The sequence below is a fragment of the Apteryx mantelli genome, chromosome 8, assembly GCF_036417845.1.
Source record: "Apteryx mantelli isolate bAptMan1 chromosome 8, bAptMan1.hap1, whole genome shotgun sequence".
In the NCBI taxonomy this organism is placed as follows: Eukaryota; Metazoa; Chordata; class Aves; order Apterygiformes; family Apterygidae; genus Apteryx; species Apteryx mantelli.
The window spans coordinates 35,831,505-35,854,920 of record NC_089985.1 but is presented as its reverse complement, the minus strand read 5'-3'; the positions used below and the strand labels follow the sequence as shown (position 1 = coordinate 35,854,920).

At 41.5% G+C, this 23,416-nt stretch overlaps 1 protein-coding gene across 3 annotated transcripts in view; it reads left to right on the top strand.

Moving 5' to 3' along the window:
• RAB3B (RAB3B, member RAS oncogene family) overlaps positions 1–21,782 on the top strand; it is a 66,167-nt gene extending 44,385 nt beyond the window's left edge. For all 3 annotated transcript variants that reach the window (XM_067301242.1, XM_067301241.1, XM_067301240.1), the window contains 3 exons: positions 5,842–5,960; positions 14,971–15,095; positions 18,811–21,782. In XM_067301242.1, coding sequence (XP_067157343.1) covers positions 5,842–5,960; positions 14,971–15,095; positions 18,811–18,998 — 432 coding nt within the window. In that variant the 3' untranslated portion in view covers positions 18,999–21,782. The remainder of the gene's footprint in view (positions 1–5,841; positions 5,961–14,970; positions 15,096–18,810) is intronic.
• The last annotated feature ends 1,634 nt before the right edge of the window (positions 21,783–23,416 follow it).

Below are 23,416 nucleotides of genomic sequence, written 5' to 3'. Positions count from 1 at the left end.
CTTTTATGATAAAATTTCCATCTTCATGGTGGCAGCAGTTAGCGTGGGAACGTTAGAGACAACAGGGTGGTAGCTGCTTCTGTACAGGGTAACCGAAACAGGGTGGGCAAAGTGAAGGATTTGCAACTAATGGTACTGAATTTATCCAAGGGGTGCTGGTTTTACTACTGCTGGAAGAGCTGAAGTGAAGGCAGCAAAAGGATAGTGCCTTTATATAAAAGATGTTTTTTCCAACAGAAATGTTTTGCTGCATATTGCTAGTATTGCTCAAATGAAACCGGCTCTCTAGGTGTCTAAATGCGTCTGAGTAGGTTCTAGTGACTCTTGGGCGATGGGAGTACTCAAAAATGAGAGAGAGGAAAAAAGCATGCTTAATATGATCTGTTGAACTGGAGCATTTTAATCAGAGCTAAGCTCTGAAGGAACCAGGTGTTATTTTGCTCCTGGCAGCAATTGAAACTTCACAGGCTTTTCATGACATCACATCTTTTCCATGGCTCAACCAGTGACTCATCTTGCTAGCCTGTTCATTCCTATTTCTAGCTGCCAGCAGGAACAGTAAGCTCAAAGTTAGCATTTTCTTATTAATGTCACATCCCCGTCTGCTCGAGGTCACTCTCTTCACCGACCATTGTGGTTCTCAGTGCTTTTTTCCTCCTCCTCCTCCTTTCTCAAAGTGACTTTTGTTTGGCTGATTCTTGGTGGCTTCCACTCAGAAGTCTACTTTTGCAAAGGAAACGTGCATGTGTGTTCATGTAACATCCAGGAGCTCTGATCAAAGAGCAGGGCCCCTCTGTGCTGAGTACTAGGCTTAGCTTTATGTTTATAAAGCTAAGAAACACCCTCAGCCACAGAAAGCTTGCAGTCTGAAATGCAGCTGCTGAAATGCAGGCATTTGGGCTGGAAGATATTGGCCATCTGGCAGCAGACATCAATAATATTGACTCTCAAAAAAGTTAAGAAAACAGCTAGAATTGCAAGAGGGCATGAGAAATTTAACCCTTTGGATTACACCAGTCCAGAAAGGTAAGGAAATCCTAGTTACTTCCCCAACTTTGAGGGGCTGCCTAGGTACAGTGGGGATGGCACAGCAGGCAGCAGCAGCAGCAGAAAAGGCTGCATGTGCGGTTTGAGAGCGCTGCATGAAGGTGGGAAGACAGCAGAGTGGTTATGGGGGATAAACAACGCTCCCACTGTTCAAGGCAGCGATGCCAGCGTGCAACTGAGAAGGCTTCACGCAAGCACGACTTTCTTCATCCACGCAGATGGGAAAGTAAAGGGGTCCTGGATGCAAAGGAATCAAGTATAACTGAGCCCAGGACTGGCAAGAGGCCTAAAGCAGGACAAACAACCCTCTGCTTTCAGGGTGTACCTTTATTTCTTGCTCATTCAGGTTTTCTCTCTTGTAGAGAAAAGGGGCTGAGGTGGCCTGTTTTGCTGAGAACTGAGCTGTAGTTGCAGGCAGTCAGATGTTTCCTGACGCTTTGATGTCTGACAACTTGATGCCCCTATGACTGGTGGGCCGTGAAGTCCATTATCCTGTCGCCAAGGGTGACCAAACTCGGAACAAGGTGCAAAAAGCTCTAGCTCAGACGTCACAACGTGATGTTGAACATCAGGAAAGGGGAAAAGGTCTCTCCTTCACCACAACTGGTGAAGCCCAGAAATTGTGGTTGTGCCTGGGTATTGGGCTGACATAGCCTCTCTGCTGAGGCTCTTAGCATCTTCCTTGCGTAGATTAGATACATGGCAGCAGTGGATTGATGCATATCATATATATTGTAATTATTGCCAACCACCTGGGCAGCAGGTGACTCTCTTATATATTATCCTTCTTAAAACAAAAAACAAAAAACATAATCCTTTAAAAAAATAAAAGGTTTATTTCTGAGGCTGTTTGTTATATACACTGCTAGAGAAGTCATGGTACTGAGGGAATTAAGCCTGGTACAGATGAGAAGTTTTGGTGATGCTTTATCTTAAGCAAAGAATTTGTGTCTGGAAAGGTTTACTGGAAAAAAGTCAGTAGGAATTCTGATTTTCAGACCTGCAGCAAAGAGCATCCAGTGTGATTTAAAAACTCCAGTAGGTTTCCTGTGCAAGTACCTTGCTGTTTTTGTTGAGACAGAGAAATAAGCAATAACAAGAAGCTGGTTGTGCTAATATCAGTGTTTAGGTGATGGATGTTGTGAGTAGAGGGCACCTGCACACCACGCTAAAGCATTTAGGTCTTTGCTCTTTCCTTCTAATGACCACTGAATGCTAAACTGCCCAATTTTTGTTTCAACCAACCAACAGTCTTTTTTTTTTTTTATATTGTTTGTATCAAGGACGGGCACATATATGAGCTAAAAAAGGACAGACTGGCTAGCATAATAAGGATACCTCACAGAGACCCTTCTGCACTCGGTTATAACCAAGCTAGCTAATTCCTCGTCAGGGACGGCCAAACAGGCTTCTGGATGCTGCAGGCTCAGGCTGTTCTTCCTAGACGGTTGACTAGACTGTTAATTAGAGCTACAGTGGGTTTGTGCTGATCCTCGCCTGCCCCTCATCTATGGCTTCTCTTGTCTTTTAATGAGTTTGTGTTCTACCTGGAAATCTTGCAAACAACTTGGAGGGGGAAAAAAAAAACAATCTGCATCAATTACCTCCTTCATTAGATAATTGTCCTACACATCAAGCTTAAATGCCTAGTTACCTGAAAGTTTGTGGTGTTTTAAACTGATGTAAGGGCAGTTATTGTAAATGATGAAGAAATAAAGCTCAGATTTGGCAGTTTATTTTCTCTCATTTATGCTGAAAAAAGCTGCGTGGGGGGGGATTTTCATAGAAGCTAGCATAAAACTTGGTATGAGTCAGAGGAAAATTAAGCCATGTTATCACTGTCTAAGAAGCTAATATAACCTGAGGGAAAAAAATGGTTTCAAAGTGATTATTACAAAGATTCAAATGGATTTGGAGAAATGTGATTAAAAACCTTTAAGGGGAGATGACATGCTTTGTATCCGTACAGTAAACAAAGCTAGGAATCTATCAGTGTCTCACAGGGAGATGAATCATGTATCTCTGCACTGGACCGCACTACTGCAAGCGCAAGGTTATGAAGAAACATCACATACCATGAAATACGGGATGTCTTGCTTTTGCCCCCCCCCCCCTTTTTTTTTTTAACCCTGAGAAGGCAGGCATGCAAGCATACATGAATAAATGTGCAAGTTGCCTTCCTCTCCGGGGGAGTGCGTTTGGCCAACGAGAGAACAAGCTATGGGCAGCGAACATGTGCAGCCCCTCGGACCTCATTTGTACCACTTGTAGTGGTCGCCTTGTACCACCCGTTTGCAGGGGGTTCACAACCAGTGTGTAAAAAATAACAAACTGGAGTTACTGAATTTCACAATTTTCAGGAAATACAAATTACCAAAGTTTCCTTTGACACAGAGGAACAGTGCGGACTGAATCCGGTTCCTGCCTGAGCCTGGGCACTGAGACTGTACCAGCCCAGGCATTGGCAACCATCCTGAGATCCCCTTGGGGACACGGGTCCATTCAGGCTTTCCAGGACAGCTCAGATGTACATCCTCAGAGCTAACACCTTGCTCTGAGCTTTTGCTGACTTGGTTTTCTTTCCAAATTATTCTGCGTGTAGCTAGACAATGTTTCTTGCAGGTGCTTAATGTCTGATCAGTCTCGAATGCAGAACAGGACAAGGAAATGAGATTTGGGAGGTAGGATGGCATGGGCATGCAGGTGTGAAACAATAGTTCTGTGAGCAGGAGAACTGAAGAAGCCTGACTTTGTTTGGATTTGTGCCTTTTCAGTGGTTGCAGTATCTGACAAGATATTAATACTGATTTAGGTCTTTCTGCTAATGAGGCATGAAGAAAGCCTCTCTCCTGTGGATTTTTTGGTGTCTAAAAAAAGATAAGCGCTTAAACTTTTTTACCCAGCTAGGGTATTCCTAAGGTCTCTCTTCTCCACTTTGCCAACTATTTTCATGAAATATGTAAGAGTGGTACCTTTGAGATCATCTCCCCTTAGTCAAACTTGATCAAAAGTCGTTAGTAGGTTCAAAAGTTATAATGGGCACACGCACACGTGCACATGTGGAGACAAATGATAAGCCTCATTTCCTCAGGAAATCAGGCTATAATAAAGCAACTGTCATGTCTCTCTGAATAAACAGACCCATAAGGTTGTTGCTGACACGTACCCCGCTTTAAGAAATACGGTCAGGACCTTCGTGGCGCGGTTGGTTTAGTTGTTTAGTGGTTAAGTGAGGTTGTGTGTCCCTGAGTAAGGGACAGTCCTTGGATTAGTTTGTCACCCAGGTGGGACGGGTGATGGGTGCTCAGGCTCCGGGGACAGTCCTCCTCGCTCTGGCACTTCTAGTCAGGCGGAGGAGGGGAAAGGGGGAGCCATTGCTCAGCCAGTGGACCACCCTGTCTTGCAATAAATGCATAGGTTTCAGGGGAAAATCCCTTCTCTTTCCAGATGTGTTGCAGAGAAACAGAAAAATCCCCCCTGCGTAATGTCTCCCCTGGGAAATTCGCTTGGTGTTACAGCTGTGGAGATTCTCAGGGCCGTGTACTAGGCAGGAGCCCTTTAAGCAAGCTGCAGGGAGCTTATTTACAAGCGCTTCCCTCCTGCAGAGAGCCTCTGTGATATGCTGCTGGAGAGGAGAGCAACTGGTGATCATTAATGTTTCCCCTTTCGTGGGCTGGCTTGCCTGTGCTCTGGAAGGGCCAGGGAAGTCTTTTGCATGCAGCAAAAACAAGGCTGCAGGTATGGGAACTAAGGAAAGTAGAATTTTAAAGCCGAGTGCAGTCTCCCACCTGTTGCACTGTTTGCTTTTCCCCTGCACTGTGGTGATCTGCTGCGTCAGATCAGAACCTGACCCTACAGCTCTGAAAGATGCTCTAAATACTCTCTCTCAGTTGTTTACTGAAGCTATGTGAGTGATAAGTCCTTTTAGAGGACTTTCCTTTTAGAGAAAAGGAAGTTTGTTAAGCCCATTTTAAACCAGCAGCAGAAGATATTTCTAAAATGTAGGTTTTGGAGGTCTAACCACCGTTCATCTCAGAACTGCTCACCTGTAAGAGCAACTGTAGCAATCAATACCTTGTGCTGAGTGTGCGCTTTGAAGATAAGGCTCTTTGCTTCCCCATAACTATTTCACATAGTTGCTATTTGCTGAAAGGTGGATGAAATATATTTGTTGAAATGATAGCTATCTCCAAAATGAGAGATATTTTAAGCATGTGACTTATGTCCCTGGTTCACAGGGCAGGTCTGGAAGGAATGGATTGGTTAGAGGGCTGTTCATCCACTTTAAATTCATATTCTAGGATAATTTTCATTGCATCAAGTCATGAATTGTTGTCTCTAACTTCAGGTAAGAACTGAGTCATCTGCAGCATCCATGTCAAGGATCAATTCCCTGTCCCTGGCACTCAACTGCAACACACAAATGTCTTTTGCCTGGTACAGTCCTGGACTGTTTTCCATTGCCTCTGCTTGGAAGTGTCAGCCCTCAGTGAACTCTACTAACATTTTATTATTACATTGAGACTGAGGCAGAAAAGAGCAATTAAAGGGCTGACATCTTTGATTAAGTTTTTAATTGTACATGTGTCAAAGCACATTTAACAGAGCATAGTTGGTGCAAAAGCCCAATTAATGCTAAGATGTAAGTAGAGCTCACTTCAGTGGGAGTAAATGAAAAATTTTAAATATATAATAATAAAAAGGTGGTTGCCTAATTTCAGGTGTAGGACCTAACTACAGCTCCTCTTTCTGAGAACTGGGGTCTCAAAGCCTAAATATTCCTGTTTGTTCCAGGATACAGCTGGACAAGAGAGATACAGGACCATCACTACAGCCTACTACCGCGGAGCCATGGGCTTCATCCTCATGTACGACATCACCAGTGAGGACTCGTTCAATGCAGTGCAGGACTGGTAGGAAATAAGTTGCTGTTGTTCTTAGGTTTGTTTGGTTTTTGGTCAATTGTCTCTTCACAGTTGCTTGTTGAGAACATTTCACATTCCACCCTTTGCACTCCTATGCATCACCATATTCATCTTCACCTAAACTCCGGGTTAAATAATTTGTTTTTTAAGTTTTCCTTAGAAAAAGTTGTGCAGTTTCACTAGCCAGTTCTTTTTTTGTTTAAGTCAAACCTCATTTAAAATTTGATAGGGATAAATCTTTCCAAAGTGCCTTTCCTGTATTCAGAATTGATTTCTGGCGCTTAAAAGTATAGACACATGGAACAGTATTCATCTCACCTAGCTTCAGCCAATTATAAAACCTAAACGTAGCCATTTACAACTTGTGTAGTTTAAAACAGTTTTAGTTATAATAAGAGGAAGAAGAGCAATATCTAGGACAGAAAGCAAGCATGCCCCTTGGAAGGGGCCTATCTGTTATCACTGACTATAGAGAGAGCCTAAACACCTAAGTGCTCAGTGTGAAATGATGGGATGTGGGATGAGAAAGAGCTATTATATGGGAATGGTGAGGACTTATCCCCAAAACTAGCCTGTGAGACAGACAGATTCTCAGCTATTCTAAGCTCCTCTGGCTCCACTAACTTCAGTACAAATACAGAAACCAGAAAATGATCTCTGGACTTCCTGATGACAAAAAGCCAGGAAATATTTTGATTTAGAGTGAGAAAAGAATGGGACCAGATCAGTCACTTTAACAGCTCAATAGCTGTATCAAAGCTGTGACAAGGCATTGGTACCGAGGCTTGTTTCCCCCACGTTTTGGTGTGCTCTTTCTCTTCCTCACCTGGAGGCTCCCCTTAGAGCTCATGCCACTTGTCCTTCCTCCAGAAGAAACATCCCGTCTTACTCCATTCTCTGATCTGATTTTGGAAGCAGAGCTGGGGCCAGACCTTCTTCCTACTCTCCCTGCCTTCTGGAAAAGTGTGTGTACAGAGCAGGAAGAATAGAGGTCTTTCCAGAGGAGCCAGAGCGTGCATCATCCCTGTAGCCACTGGCAGTGCCGGCAGTCCCCATGCGGGTAGCTGATGTGAGGTATTCTCTCAGCGGGACTCTGTGCGGTGCCCAGGGTGGAAATGTCTGAGCTGCTGGCACAGCACCGGTAAACAGAAAGCTGGACCTGGTCCTACCGTGGCATCCTCTCGAAGGGTCACTGGACTCCTACCACCCATCACTCCACCTCTGAACAGAATCTCTTTCTGGGCCAGAAAATGCCACTTTATTTATACGAGGGCCCTGGCATAAAGAACTGTCAAAGAAACTGGATCATTTGTCTCTGACTTTTCTGTGCAGGTCTGGAACACCCTCTGGCATTGGAACAATGGTCCTTGTTACGGCTACTATTTTGTTAAGGTAGACTTAGGAGACTTCATGCAGGAGACACAGGGCTTGGGGAGGCAGGGGAAAGGCTATGTTTATCCTCCAAAGAAGTACCTCAGTGACTCCCCCTCAAACGTTACCCTGTTGCTTTATACTGCAGATAGGTTTGATCAGCGCACAAAGAAAGGCAATGCAGCGGTTAATGGAATCTCCTAAGTCTGATAGATTGATTTGCAGTGATCTCAGTGACCTGCCTGGAGCATGTGACAGCAGCATGTAGGTGACTTTTAAAATTCTTTTACTTCACTCAGATCAGAAGGAGCCTCTCCTGGAAAGCATGCTGGTCATGGCACTCACTCTCAGAATCAAGCTCAGTCTGACTTTTACATTCAATACCTTTTCCATGTATCCTGATATAGGTTATAACTCAAAAAACACAACAACATGGTCTATTATTGGCCGTCTCCCAAGGCTGCCCATTATTAGTTCTAGCTCTCCATTCGAGCAGGGAATCATGATCATCACATCTAAAGATGTTGTCTCCATTTTTACCTCATCTCCAGCATCATGCTACCATGCAGCAGAAGGTGAACCACAACACTCCTCTCCTTGAGCTGTCCTTCAACAGCTAATGATAGAGGAATATATTTTTCCTTCCTAGAAATACAGACCCAAAGGTTTTGCCAAAACCTGGTTCCTCCACATGGCACCCTCTCCTCCAAGCTCAAGGGGAGTCACTGTTCTTTAAAGTGCATGTGCCTGCAAAAGGATTTTTCCCTAAGAGTGCAAGCATGTGAGCTAGGGCAATCTCTTTCATTAAACGATAAATATTTTTAGCTTGGTTTCATGAGCAGACAAGATATATAAGATCACACGGTTCATCTAGCTGTCTGCCTGGCTATTGGTTCCTCTCTGATAACTTTGGTTTACCAGTCTAACAAAATTTAGAAAAGTGCTGAAAGTCTCAGAGATAGCTTCAAACACATTTGGTGAAAATTTGTGACTGGGGGGAGGAAATGTCCTAAAAGGAGCACTCTTGCGGAGAGAAAAGTAAAGAAAATTCAGCTGTTACCTGGGTGGCTGACAGTGGCCAGCTGAGCAGTCACCGTATGCCTGCTGGCCAGGCAGTCAGCAAACACACGGGGCTGCAGTGGTATCAAAACAAGGAATGATGAAGGGCTTGGGAGAGAGGCGGTTCATGGAAATTTTGGGGGGAGGAGGATTCTGGCTTAATTATAAAAGTCTTGCTGATGAGTTTTACAAATTAAAATCATTAACATGCTGTCTACATCAGGGAAGAGCTCCTTTCAAGTGTTTTTTTTTTCCCCTAAATTTTGTGTCATTTGTAACTACTGCTCTTAAAAGCAGTTGACTTTACCCATCTTCAGAAATGAATGTGCAATATAGAGGCCAGAGACAACTCGGGGCTATTGGCTTTGGTGCCCGTTATCTTTAACAATCTGTCAACTTGTAGGGGATTTTTGGCTTGGAATTTTATCAAATCTAAATTTAATACAGATTTATCTTATGTGCCTCTAACTTTCAAACTGTTTTTGTTCTACGTGCTTTGCCATGTTTTCTGAAATCTAATAAAATGAAGATAATATGAGTCACACTGATTATTCTGAAGTGTATATAGGCATAAAAGATTAATGTGGTATTTCTTCAGATCTTTTAGAAAAGCTCAGACAAAAGTCAATCTTTTTATACACATGCAACATTTCAGTTAAATATACCAAATTTCAGTCTATGAGCTACTTTGTTTTAAAGTTTTTGCTGGTGACATTTAACCTGAAATGGTCTAACATCTGTTCCACCACAGGCAGGGGTGCAAGGGTGTAGGAATAAGGAAAGGTCAGCTTTGTGTATTTAACTTCATGTCTTCCTTTGCCACGGGAGCTGCATGAACATCTCTGCTAAGAGGAACTTGTCAGCCAAAGGACAGAGGTGAACCATGACTGTTGATTTTTACTTGATATGTCATGAATCTTTTCAACCATCAGTTTTAAGATTCTGAGCCCAAATAACCTAGCGGGGCAGATATAATGGGTCTATGGTAGCCCTTTTCCTGCCTTTCTGAAGCTCATCTACAGGAGGGGAGATGATGAGTCTGGCTAAGCCAGTATGACTGTGTCAGCAGAGTCCTCTAGTGGTGATGCACCTGAGAGATGCTTTTTTTTCCCACTCTGCAAAGCTATTTTCTAAACTTCTGAAGGGACAAGAAATGCGAACAAAAGCTTTTGTCTTTTGTTGATGCAGCTATATCAGCCCCGGGCATTTGCAAGCATAGCAGCTATGTACGACTTCTGTCTTTTTGACCATTCTGTGTGTACAGTTATGTTGCAAAAAACATTGTAATAGATCTGGTCTTCGGTCAAGAAATGCACCCTCCTGGAAAATAACAGTGTCTACTACTTGAGCCAAACAAAAGCTCCTTTAGCTCAGAGCCTTTATCTCCATTAGCCTAATCCTTTCTTCAAGTCAAGTGTGAGAGGATACCAGTGCATTTAGTGATAAACAGGGAGGCCTAGCGCTCCTGCAGTGCTTCTGTTCAGTGTTTGAGACGGGACGGAGCAGCAGCAGTTGTGATGCATCCTTTCTCTCTTAAGGGTCTTGTTAGTCTAGCTGGTTAGTGATGTGTTTTTCAGTGTCCAGGTACAGGTAAATAAAGAATACCGTTAAGTTAAACATTTATCATAAATGCAGCATGGTGCAACAGGTTGGCTCTCATTTGAGACATTGAGAATAAAGCAGAAGTACTCAAGAGTTGTTTACCAGCTAACATGAATTAAATCCAGTAAAGAACCTGTTAATCTTCCTGGTTATTTCTGGTTATTTTAAAAATGGCATGTGTGAATTTCAGTGTTTTTCTGGCATGAAAAGTTTCAATAAGCTACTGATGGGACCAATATAGTGAGCTACAGAGTGAAGCCAACTGAATGTCCTTAAAAAATGAAAATATATTTCTGTAAATCCCCCAAACCCCTGAACAAATGCTAAATATTTTAAATTAAGTGACACAATTTCATCTGATTCAAGTTAATTTCTTTCTATGGAATCTGATGAATACATTTGGAAATAATGAGGATAAAAGATTTAAGCTTTTGTAAGGAAAAAGAGCTTGCTTTTCAAGGATCTTTGCTTTCAAATATTTTCAGGACAAACATATAAAAAGGATAATTTTAACTGGGCTGCCCACATCCATGCGTGGATGTAAGAAAGGTTGGAATTAATATGTTGAAACTGCATTTATATGGAAATTGGAATGGAATGAAAGAAAGAATGCTATGTTCTCAGGTAGAGGGAACAGATACTTTAGTAGGTCTTTTCTAAACTTCCCTCAGGTTTTCTTTATGCACAATCTTAAGCTGATTTAACTAAGTGTATTTCCAAGCTAACCTGGGGGCAAGTTAGTGGGTAAGCATGTTTTCATCATGTTTTGTCTTAACATACATTTATTAAAACCAAAAAGTTTAAAATAAACCTCTGCACGTAACTCACCTGACATATGATCAGGGGACTGGGATCATTAAGCAAATACAGCCAAACTTAGGAGCATGTGTCAAGAGAGTCATCAGCCAGTCAGATACGAAGTGGTGCCCCTTCCACTAACTTTTGGCCGCTGGCCATCCCAGTCCCTTCCCCTTGGCTGATAAGAATTTCCCACGTGAACATAATTCCTAGCTCCTAAAATTGCACCCATTCACAAAACCTCGTTATGATTCAAGTTAGTGGACAGCAGTCATCTACATGTTTTACAGTAGGGCATCTCCGGTCTAAAGCGTGTTCCTTCTTGGTGGTGCCCTGCCTACGGCAGTTTAGTGATTCGGGTTTTTAAGATGCTGCGTAAGCAGCCTGTCAACGTGAGTCTCAGCCCATCTCACTCCTTTCTCTTGTACCGTCTCTTCCCGCAGAGTTCCCTACAGAAAACAAGCCAAAAGCATGAACAAACTCCTGAACCAGAGACCTAGCACTCCAAGTAAGCTCTTGCCCATAACAAATGCTTTTCTTCTGTTGAGCTCCTAGGGGGGCACAGAGATCTCAAAATTCATAATTATGCTGGAATTACAGGAATGCAGCTCACGCAAAGTCGACTCCCTGCCGGTGGAGGGAGTTCTTCTTCTTCCTGACCTCTCTACCATCTTAGAGCTTGTATCCTCTGGCTAGCTCGGAAATTGTCGTAGCAGACTGTGTTCAGTGGCCTTGCTATTCTCCAAGCATTTCATCAAGCTCCAATGTCCCCTCTAAAACTGCCACCAATGCGTATGGTGCACTTTAACTCTTATGTCTGGCTCGTGCAAATGTGACTGTTTAAACAGCCTTGTGCTCTGGCCACAGTGTCCACTCGGGGAATGAGAACATCTTCCGTACCGGTCCTTCCTTGGGTGACCTTTCTACCAAACCCTTCTTACGAGTGGACATCCTGAAAGAGGCATTCCAGTTTGCTTTGCGTCACTCTGAAAATATTTAAGCTAAACCAATTAAAGGGACTTCTTTCATGAGTACCTGTAAATCAGGAATTTAGACAAGCTCCTTGGGTAGTCTGTGAATCTGAGGTACAGTCTTTTCCTTCATTCACATGGATCACCCCAATACATGACAACTATCTTAAAGCAGCTGAGAAAGTTTAATGCATTTGGGAATATTTAGGATGTGGCCTGCTCTCTTGCTCTTTCACTGGGAAAGGTATAACAGACTGTATGAGAAGGTGTAAAAGGGAAGGTCTGACATATTCTCCTTACTCCAGTGTGTCAAGAGTACCTTCAGGTTATTTTGGAAGAAAAGGCATAAATGGGCAAAAGCAAAGGTGGATTTTACCTGGTGTTTGAAAAAACTTCTTATTCTGGTTGAGTAATAAGATGCCTTCCCTGTAAGGTGAGTGAGGGGGTTAAATGAGCTTTATGGCTTTCAGGCCAGTTTCTAGATTTTCTAGCAGGCTCCTTTGGTTGTTAATATATGACCCTGGCTTGATAGTTTTCTGTATAGATAAATTAGTGCTTTACACCTCATTTGAAATTGTAAAATAAAACTGAAATAAACACAGCATTTGATACTGTAAAGTAAATAGGAAACATTGTGGAAATTCTGCTTTGGGCAATTTAGGCAATTTCATAGAAGGAAAAGAAAAATTGGTTAAATTGAACTTAGATTTAAGTAACAGCTGAGTTCACAAATAATTAGTTGTATTTATTTTTAAGGTGGATCTCTAAATGAGGTTGTTGATATATCCATGTAACTGTGAACCTGAGACTGTTTTTCTCCCAAGCGTGAAGCAATAATAACGTGCTTCATCATAAATTTGTGGAATTCAGCACAAATAGGGGACGGCATTGTTATCGTGTAACAGAAATACAGATATTTTTTCCAGTGTACATATTATACTACTCTGACAGTTATTGAAAAATCTCAATTACACAAGCCCCCCCCCCTTTTTTTTTTCCTCCATTTGTCTTTCCAAAAGCTCCTGGAAATGTATTGCTATTCTTTTTGGACAGGGATAAGCTTTTAGGCATTCTACTTTATTAAGGACTTTTTACTATTCCCAATAGTAAGTGTAAATGCAAGTGTTCTGGGAGGGAGGGTTTTCACTAGCTTGTACGAAGCAGCTGAGGAGAAGGATGAGGTTCTGTGGGAGATCCCTGGTGCTTTTTCCAAGTAATTCTGTGTAGATAGCTAAGATTTGGCAGCATGCCCTCGTATGACCCGCCTCGGTGCTGAAAAGCTGTTTCCCAAAGAGAGGAAGGGGGTCCGAACAGGAGCCTGACTGTAGGTGCTTTGAACTGAACCTAGGGGGACTTTCTTTCTTTCCATTGCCTACAGAGGGAGAGTGGGGAGATTTCATCTCCCTGGGCTTTCTGTCGATTCCTAAGGTCACCTGCTTCTGTGATGAGCCTTGAGAAACCCCAGAATACTATATAAACTTGTCACTGACTCATGTTAGCTCTCATAAGATCAGTCTACATGGGGGCACTCAGAAAGGTGAAAGTGGAAGGGCCAAAACTGCAGTTGGAGTGAGTGTTTTAGTTTTTTACGTTTGCATTTTGCAGTGGGAGGCTGGGCTTGTGCAGTGGGCTTGGTTTAGGCTTGTGTTCTCCTTTGCAAACTACACGTGCTTCTTCGAGGCATTTGCACAGTGAAATGACCCCCTGTTTCACAGATAACTGTGGAGTGATGTGACCAGCTGCTTTATGTGGCAAAGGCGAGTAAGCAGCTCAAAACTAATTAAAAATTATCATTAGTGGATCAGAGCTGGAGTCTGCTGCTAATTCGAAAGTGAAGGAATTAAGTGCCATGTTTTTAGGGGAGTTCAAGCAAACTAAACAGAAGTAAAAATCTGAGGGGAATCCTGGCTCTTCAGGAAAATGCTAGGTTTCCCTGAAACTAGGATGTCCTGTATGGAGGGGTGCATTGTAGGGACAAAGAATGGACCGGAGCAGTGTTTGGAGGAGGGGTGGAGAAGGACCGGGTAGATCACTTCTGGAAGAACAGCCTTTGGGAAGGAGGGAGTCTTGAAAGATAGAATTGAAGATAAAATAGGTTGGGCCAGCCTGAAAAATGCATGAAAACGACTGCTACCAAGCTAATACTGTTCCTACTGCTGGCTGTGCGACACCTCCCTGAGGTTGGTGGGAAGAGACTGGCCCTTCAGGATAAATGTAAAAAAACCAAAACACTCCTCAATTTTGTCATAGAAGATCTATAGAAAGGCCTGGTGCCAAATACGAGGCCGAGTGTCCTGGGCTCCGCAGCCAGCTCCACTGCAGTGACAGCACGTGAGTCACCGGGAGCAGTAGAGGTCCTCCTCGGTACTCCTGCCTAAACCACCTCTACTCGATACCTCGGATACCAGTGTTAGCATTTGTCAGATACTTGCTGTCTGTTGTTGCATCTTGTGTTTTCTGCCGTAGTTATCACTTGATCTAGCTGTGTCTGTTAGCTCACAAAACCTTACCTTGAGCCTGTTTCTTCCCAAGTTGGTAAATCTGTTTCTCTTTAGCAATTGTTTCCATGTTTCTAGGCAATTTTCAGTCTCCACGGCAGTTTTCCTGTTCAAGCAAAGATGATTTGATGTTTCCATCTATGTTTGACTCCCAAAATACAATTTTTTATAGCAGTAGTAAAACTCTGCAGCAAATTTATTGCGGCAAATGACCATTTTTTGCCTACTCTGAATTGTTGTTGTAATATGCTTTACAAGAAATTGTAAATCTAGTATGAAGTGTGTATTGTACGGCTTTCTCTGTAAAGACCATACCCTTAAGTGGTATAATTGATTGTAGTGCCTCTGACAGATTATGGTTGTAGGAGAATGAGCTTTAGAAGAATGCTTTTTCCCTAGACCTTAAAAAAGAATTCAGTTCAGCTTTTTGTCTAGTTCCTAAGATCTTTAAAACATTTGAAAAGTCCTGACAAGGAACTTTATTGTCGCACAAAGTTAAGGAGTAGTGAGATAGAATGGCACTATACATTACACTGGTGGCATTCTTGCTTTATGTGTAAAGTTGGCCATTTGTCTTTTAATCTACATGTAGTCTTTGGATGTGATGTTGTGTTTATTGGTATTTGTTTTCATACTTAATATATGATTGTCTTTTGGCACTACTGATGGAAGGTAACCATCTTTCTTGTCCTGCTGTAGGGCCACACAAATCAAGACTTACTCTTGGGACAATGCACAAGTGATCCTGGTTGGAAACAAATGTGACATGGAGGATGAAAGAATTGTTCCTTTGGAGAAAGGGAAACATCTGGCTGATCAGCTAGGTACATGTAAAAGCTTTTCTTTTTTCTTTTTTTTTTCTCCTCTCTTCTTTATAAGGTGTTCCTTTTAATTTGTACAACAAAAACTCCTTTTGGCAGTAATAGCTTAATAATGGCATCACTACTAAGAAGATTAATGTATTCTAGCTAGACATTTTACATTGCTCATTGCTGAATACCACCTTCTTGTAGCGTTGTTGTAGCTGTAATGCTAATGTCTAAGGATATAAGAAAGACAAAGTTTGTTTGAAGAGAACAGCTTTTATTAGCTCAACTGAAGGAAAAGAGAAAAAGGTTTCATGAATACAGTCCTGTCTGCAGGTCTCTAAGTACCATTTCATCATTTTTAGAATGCAAAAGTTGCTTTCATAGAAGAAAAAAAAATTGCAACTAAGTAGTGAAAAAGAAAGTTTATAAATGGATATGTAGAGCTGAGTAAAATATATATTAAAAATATACTAGGCTTCCCTGTCCGGGTAGGGAAATTACATTACCTTATTGATATGGGATAGAAGGAGCAAAACATTTTCATTGAGAGGAAATTGGGTTTGCAGTGAAGATTTTAGAATGAACAGCAAGATGTAGGATACTCATCCCAATTTCTCATTTGTTTTTCACTCTTCTGTTATGTATCAAAGCATATGTTAGCTTTTTAATATGAAATCAGGGCTTCTGTATTAAGTTTTAACTATATTGTCTCCATCTCTCTTAAGAATTCACAGCTACAAGTAAGTCCTGTTAAAACTGACTTCAGTTAAGAGTGGAGACCCTTACAGTGGGCATACTGTAAATATTTATTTAGTTTGTAAGAGCAGAGATTCTTAACAGACTTAGAGGAATCACCGTAATCCCCAAATTTATAAAATTCCATACTGTCTTCAATTCTTAAGTCAGTAATTGGAGGGAGCATAATGTATTGTTAAAATGGGAGTTGTAGAGTCCCAGTATACACTGTATATACATTGTTATAGTTTAAAGTGTGACCTTGATCAAATCACCCGTTACGGTTAACCCTACAGAATATGAGTATTCGCTACTTGTTATTTTTATTAAGGGAAGGTTTAGAAACTCTACTTATAGACCAGGAGAAAGTATGGCTTTATGCTAGACTTTTATGGTATAAACAAAAAGATGGTCACTGTTTGAAAGAGATGAGAGCAAAAGGGTCCCATTCCTGACTGGGGCTTTGAGACACTGTCATGATAAACCAATAATGAGCAAATACTGATACTAAAAACTCTCATTTGCCATTATTATTATTGTAATAATAATCCTTTACATATAAGACTAGTAAAGTAAACAAAGACATGTCTGTTAGGGGCTATTTTTCACATATCAGAATTTGATTTGCTCTTGAAAATATTGATAAACTAGGTTCCTGTTTTGCAAACTCTCAAAAAACAGTTGTGAATGCATGTACACCCACATATTTTGCAGGAGTAATTTCACTGTTAGTGACTGAAAATTTGTCCAGAATCATATAGCAACAAATAGAGAGTTTTACTGGAACTGCTACTCTTATCTGGACTCCTAATGTTTTTCTTCCTCCCAAAATCATTCATCTGCTTGTTTAAATATGAGCCCAGCATCTAGAATCAGAATTTTTTATGTTTGGGACACTTCAAAACACACACACGTGTGCACACACACACACACACACAAACATGCAGTTAACGTAGCAACTGACTCCATCAATATAAAACTGTTCTCCTGAAGGATTCCCCGTTCTGCCACCTGACTGATCCTTGAGCTTTTCCAACCCACAGTGGAGAACTATATCCCCAGCGCAGAGGAAAATGAAAGCTAGTTACGCCTTTGGAAAGTGCTGTCCAATTCTCATTTTTTGGTAGCCTCCCAACATACAAAATGCTCTTTTTAAAGGGGTCAAAAAATGCACCTGGTTTTATCAGGCAGCTTTTCTGTGTTTTGAGTGTGACCATGCGTACAGCATTATCTGAAATTACATTGTGTATGAGGTGGGAGGGATCCTTTTAAGTGATTGTCTGCCTAAACTGTTCCCTTTCGGCATAGCGTTTCACATAAAGGTTATCCTTTAGCATGTTTCTCTGACTTTGTGTAGTGGCATTAAAATCGTTGGGGATATGATGTACCTGATCAGTGTTTGCTCGAAAGGAAGCATTTACATTGCTTAATCTACTGAAGTTATCTCCGTTTTTAGGTATGCAGAGAATTCAGGGTCAGGCCTTTTAATGTTTTTAGGACAACAATTTTGGTCCGACAGTAGGAATACGTGACTATGAACCTTCTAGGAAATCCTGAAGAATATACCCCATCACATGACTCCTTTCCATTTTTAAATGCTAAGTTTCCCATCTGGTTAAAAAATTGTTATTGGCCTGAATGTGAACTAAACCAAAACCACTTCAGTCACAGCAAAAGCTAAATGGATGCTGGACTGACACATATCCTAGTTCTGCTCTCTGACTTCCTGTGCTTTTTACACACACTCCTAATCACCATCAAAGATTAGCAAACGGGCTAGACACTTGTCTGGTACATGACAGCAGTTCTTATTCAGTAATAAGGCAAACATTTGCCTTATCATTTTATTCGTTATCCCATGATATTTAAAAAGTGATAGAATAGGGTAGATGCCTATTTGTTTTCTCACATATGGCAATGATTACGTCTAACAATGTCTAGCAATGTCTAATGTCTAGCAATGTCTAATGTCTAGCAGTGTCTAACGTCTAGCAATGATAGACTAATCGGTTAAGAATACTTCTCTTTTCCCTGGTTTATGTCAGAATCAAAGAGAACTGATGCAGTGTGCAGAGTGCTCCCAAAGTGAATCACAACAGAATGTAGCTTATTTCAAAATAAACTCGCTGTATGGTACTTGAGTTCTTGCTGTTGGCAATAAAACAGCTGGTAGAACAGAAGTAACAGCAGTTGTAAATGATGGTTGATCTTCGAGGCCCTTGGGGACAGAAAGATAAAGAACTGTGTGGGCCGAAGCAGCACAGGTAACGCTTCACAGCTGAGCGCACCGCTGCTGGCTGAGGCAGAGCTCCTCTCGGAGGGAGTCGGGCTCCGCTGTGAGAGGGAGGCTGGTTGCTGTGTAATGCTGGGTGTCAGCTGGAGGCAGCAGGCAGCAGTCTGTATGTCATCCGTACCTCGGCGTAACGCCAGCCTTGCTGCTTTCTGGTCAAAGGGGTCAGTGCTTGGGTGTCCATGCTCCTTAGACAGCCCCTAGCTGCAGTCGTACTGGATGCTGAAATCACTCTGTAGGAGACAAACATCTGTAATTCAGCAGTGCTGAAAGACCCTTGTCAGAACTGGTGCTCTGGCATGGTATGTGCTGTAGAAGTAGTTATCATTGAAGAGCTTCCCATCTAAACAAAGAAAGGGTGGGGAAAAAACAGACCCAAAGAAGCAAAGCATTTTGCCCACTGATAGAAGTGGGAGAGTTTGAGCCCTTGTCCTGGGTTTATTCAGATCTGTAACATCTACAGAAGTATTTACCAAAGTTATGGTAAAGATTCATTTGTGCCTTTGACCCTTACTGAGGCTTGAAAGAGTTTAGAAGCATTTCTGCTCACTATTCTGAGGCTGTGGGAATCAAGTGAGCTTAAGAATTGTCTAATGTCTTGTTTCCTTGGAAGGTTTTCTTAAGATGAATTTTGAAAAAATTGGTATTTTAAAAATTATCTCCATATCATCAGTTTTTATTGACTTTTTGCTCTTTTTCTCACAGGTTTTGATTATTTTGAAGCCAGTGCCAAAGAAAACATCAATGTAAGACAGGTGTTTGAGCGTCTTGTGGATATAATCTGTGAAAAGATGTCGGAGAGTTTAGAATCCGACCCTTCCAGGGGCTCTTCTGGAAGGAGCATGCGACTCACAGACAACCCAGCCCCTTTGCAGCAGAACTGCTCCTGTTAGTGACCTTTCTCTTTGAGAAATGTCCCTCTCCTTTCCTGATTAAATTTTCTCTTTTCATTTGTGGTGGTGCTTTATCATGTAGTGCAAAGGCAGAAGTCTCTGTTATAGGAAACTGGTATGTTTGTTTAATGTCCCAGAGTGCTTAATATTATATATTTCCTCATCCAGTAATTTAACAAAATTCTGAATAAATATTGTAAGTGTCCCTAGTGTTAACATGTGAATTATGTTGAAGAATTGTATAGTGTTGCAAATGTTATTTCCACAGAGAATGTTGCATTTTTAATTATAAATTCTTTTACTGCAGAAAGAGCTTTACTTCAACAACAGCAAGAAACACAAGGGTGTTGCTCTGTTCAGCACCTTGCTATGCCTCATCCTTTGTTTCTAGAGCCACAAGCGCTGACTATCCTGCAGCTTTTCCCCTGTATCTTGCAGTTTTTACCTCTGTAGGTTTGGACCTGCCCTCTGCCACTCTCCGATCAGCTGCTTGATGGTGGATATATTGCAGCATGAAGGAAATGAGGAAGTGGCTGTCACATGCTTAACTGGAGGCAAAATCTGCCTGTAAAACTTGGAACAGCGGTATCTCAGACAGATCAAAATATCTGGAGCCAAAACGTGAGCAGTAGTAAACTATCGCTCTCAGCCAAAAGCACTGATGAACTATCAGTTATAACACCTTTTTTATTTAACATTTTATCATAGAGTAGCACCTTAGAGGCTTCTTCTTGGAGGATCAGACTTCACTGTGCCCAGGTTTGTACAGAGATAGCTCTTTTCCAGAGAACTAATTAGCCAAATATTAAAAATCCATCTCCAAAAAAACCTCCTTATGGTTTCAGTCAGGAAGGACTTTTGGTTATTGCTAGGGACGAAAATGACTGATTTGATTGTCAGGCTTAGTATGTTTCTGCAGCACACTACAGTACCTAGAGGAACAAGCCCGTTACGACAGGAGAAGGAACCGCGGAAGATGTGCAATGGGAGAGCGTAAGGGTATAAGCTCTCTTGCAAAACTTGTTGTGTGTCACCCCTTCAGGAGAGCTGCTTGAGCCAGCATGTGTTGAAAGGCACCTTTTGTCACTAAGACTTGGAATTCAGCAGAAATCTGTGCAAAATTGATACTATTTTTTTTTTCTTTTTAATAGATCAGGTTGGGGAGGTCAGTTGTTGGAATATGTCAGTGTGTCAATTGAGAAACTTTTGACAGCAGTGTACCTGCGTCTTAGGACATTGAGGGGAGACGGAAGAAGGAGGAGACAGACAGGAGACCCCAACCCAAGGGGGAAGACCAAGAGTGAGCATGCAAGGCATGGAAGTTCAAAGCCTTATTTGGCCTCATTGCGACAGAGACTTGCTGCTCTTTGTATATAACAAGTTAAATATCCACTGGAAAGACAGAAAGTGAGGAGCAGATTCAAAAGCCCCCCAGGCAGTGCCCACTTGAAATGGGGAGGATGCAGCCTGAAGCTTTTCTAATAATTTGAATATTTCATCCAAGGTAGAGGAGAGTCAGCAGGATGTTTCAGGCATGTTAGACTAGAGCTTAAGTCACTTGTTTGAGTCAGGCGGAGTTGGGGCTTTGACTTCTGGGTCAACTGCTCTTCTGGAATGGGAGTTTGATCTGCTTTTTTTTGAAATACTTTTGGTTCATCCTAATATGAATCAAAATCATTCTGATGCACAGGAAGTTCCACAACACAGGTAATCCATGCCCAGCTGGTCCCAGGGGAAGGTCATCCCTCCCGTGTGCCTTCCCAAGTTCCTTAGTAATATGGATCAGGGAATCCCTTCTGGGGTCATCCTACTGCTATGCCTGCGTGTTCTACCACTGCTCCCTTTTGAGTCACAGAGAGAAACGTGTAATGATGATAATTCTTCTAGTTTTGGATTCAGCCACAAGGTATAGTTTTAAAAAAAAAGTTGAGGGAAGATGTGATTAATGAAACTAAAGTGAAAAATGGCAAAAATGAGTAAAAGAGCAAGGACATCCTTTCAGAGTTAAGCAACGGATGTTTTGTTGCACGATTCTTTGCAGGGAGGGACAATTTTTGCTACTTAGCATGTAACATACTCTCACACTTCCAAAATCTCTAAAATTAAGACTGTTGTATACAAATTTGTTGTATACAAATTAAGGCTGTTGTGTACTGTTGCGCGTGTAGAAGTCTATGTGTGTTAGCCTCTGAAATACACAGAGGAACTGCTTTTGCCAGTCCGTGAAATTGCCTAGCCCTGCATGCCTTTGTTTATGATCACGCAGTTGTTTGCATGTACGAGCTCCAAACAGCGACTGCAAAATGCATCTGTAAACGTAAATCAGGTGGATATTGGGAGAAGTCTGCTGTCTTTAGGTGCAAATTGGAGAAAAGTTCTATGGTTTTACTTTAGGCCTGTGAACTCATCTGGCTGAGGAGACTCTGATGTCAGAAAGTGGAGTCAAGTATCTGCCCACTGCACTATAATTTACTGGATCATGACATTCGCAAATGCTTTTGTAATTTTGTTCTGTCATGTCTCAAAGTGGAATAGTTCTAAAAAAACCAACAACGTAGTATTCCAGAGAAGAATACAACCACATTGATGTAGTTTGAATTCATTGTGCTGAAAGATTGATCCCTTTGCAACAGAGTTTGTTTGTATGTTGCTTTCGGAAGTCTTTACTGTGACCTATTTTGGGTGTTTATGATCTAGTACTGAAAATGAAATTTGTGCAGTGCTAGAAATGTGCTTATTGTATCTATACCCCTGAAGCTGCAAAATAAAGAGAAATGTAGTCACCGAATGTGGCCAGAGAGCTTGTATGAGCTGTATTACTAACTTCAGCCAATCTTTCAGATGGATAAGCTGTCTTTCTAGTGCTCTTAAAGTAGATCAAATTTCTTGGACCTTTTTGACAGTAGAATGATCCTTGAGTCCAGCAATCAAGAATCGCTATAAAGATTTAAAACAGAGTGAAGCGGAGGGTTATTTTGACCAATAAATAGGCAGTGTTGGGTTTCAATTGTAGCAGAAGTGGGTTTTAGGAAAACTTGTGTACCTTGCAAGAAGAAATAATTTCTACAGTAGGGAATGATAATTTGAGCTGTGATGGGATAATGGGAGTACAGGAGCCCTCGTCAGTACAAATAATGATTTTTCAGCTCAGCAACTAGATAATAAAAGAAAAAAATGGCTTTAGAATAAATGAAATTTTGATTCTTTTGTTTTACTTGCTTTTTTTATCTTCTTCCCTTTTTCTACCCAGTGTAATTGTGGTCCACTTAAAGTATTCCAGTAAAATGAGATGAAATTTTTTTCTTCTTTAAGAAGAATACAGCTGTATTCCAGTCCCAGCAAGCTAGGACAGGTAGAATTGTTCTTTACAGCATAGCGCAGCAAGAAACTACACAACGGAATATGCTGAAGAAGTGAAAAAGATACTTAGGAATTCTGATCTGCCCTACATTGCATACCTGGAGAAATCTACTGTTGGAGGCAGAAATGCTGCAGGGTTTATTCTGAATTAAAAAAATCATTGCATGCAATCACTGCTGAAAATACACACATCTTTATGGAGAGATGTTTGGCACCTCCTCATCTTATGTTTGCATTAAAAGGAGGGAATGAATAGAGAGGAAGCCTTTGCTTCCTATGCCTTGAGTGGTATGCAGATGATTTCAATATCATCAGTGAATCAATCACTATAGGTACATGTATTAACTTATAAAAGGTAATGGCAAAATGTGAGACAAGAATTTAGCAAGGGAAATAAAGTCTTTTGTGCAAGCATGTCCTTTTAAAAAAAAAAAAAAAAGACCCAGACTGAGCCTTCCACTGACAGTGGCCTGGGATGGTAGTGTTAGCAATGATACAGGTAGTTACCGGGTGAAAAAGAAAGGGGTGCTGGACTGTGAGAAGAAAGAGAGCTGACTGCTCTTGGCACGCTTCTCTACGTCGCTTGTAGAATCACCTACAGCTCCGACTCCACAGTTCTGAAGGAAAAGCTGTCCAGTAAGGTAAACTTTGGGTTAGACATGGCTCTTGGCTTCCATCTGGTGGAGAAATAAAGCAGGAAAACACTGGCAGAAACTTGGTAAAAATTATCTTCCCTGTATCTCACGGATAGGCCTTCTCATTTGTATTGGCTTCTTACCCTTCAACTTTGCTTCCAGCATCTCTTTTGCAGTCAACATAGACTTACACACACACACAAAATAACTACCAGCACTGACCTTACAGGAATAGCAGAAACTTGAACAAACGTGGAACAATGCAAAACGGATGTCATAATAAATGCAAGGGCAAACGTCAGAACAGCACTGGAAGTATTACAAGAAAAAGTATGTGGGCCTTGAACACAATTTGCAAACAACTGCAGCAGCAATTCCAATTTACCATCTTGGAGCTCCAGAGCTTACACAGGCGACTTCAAA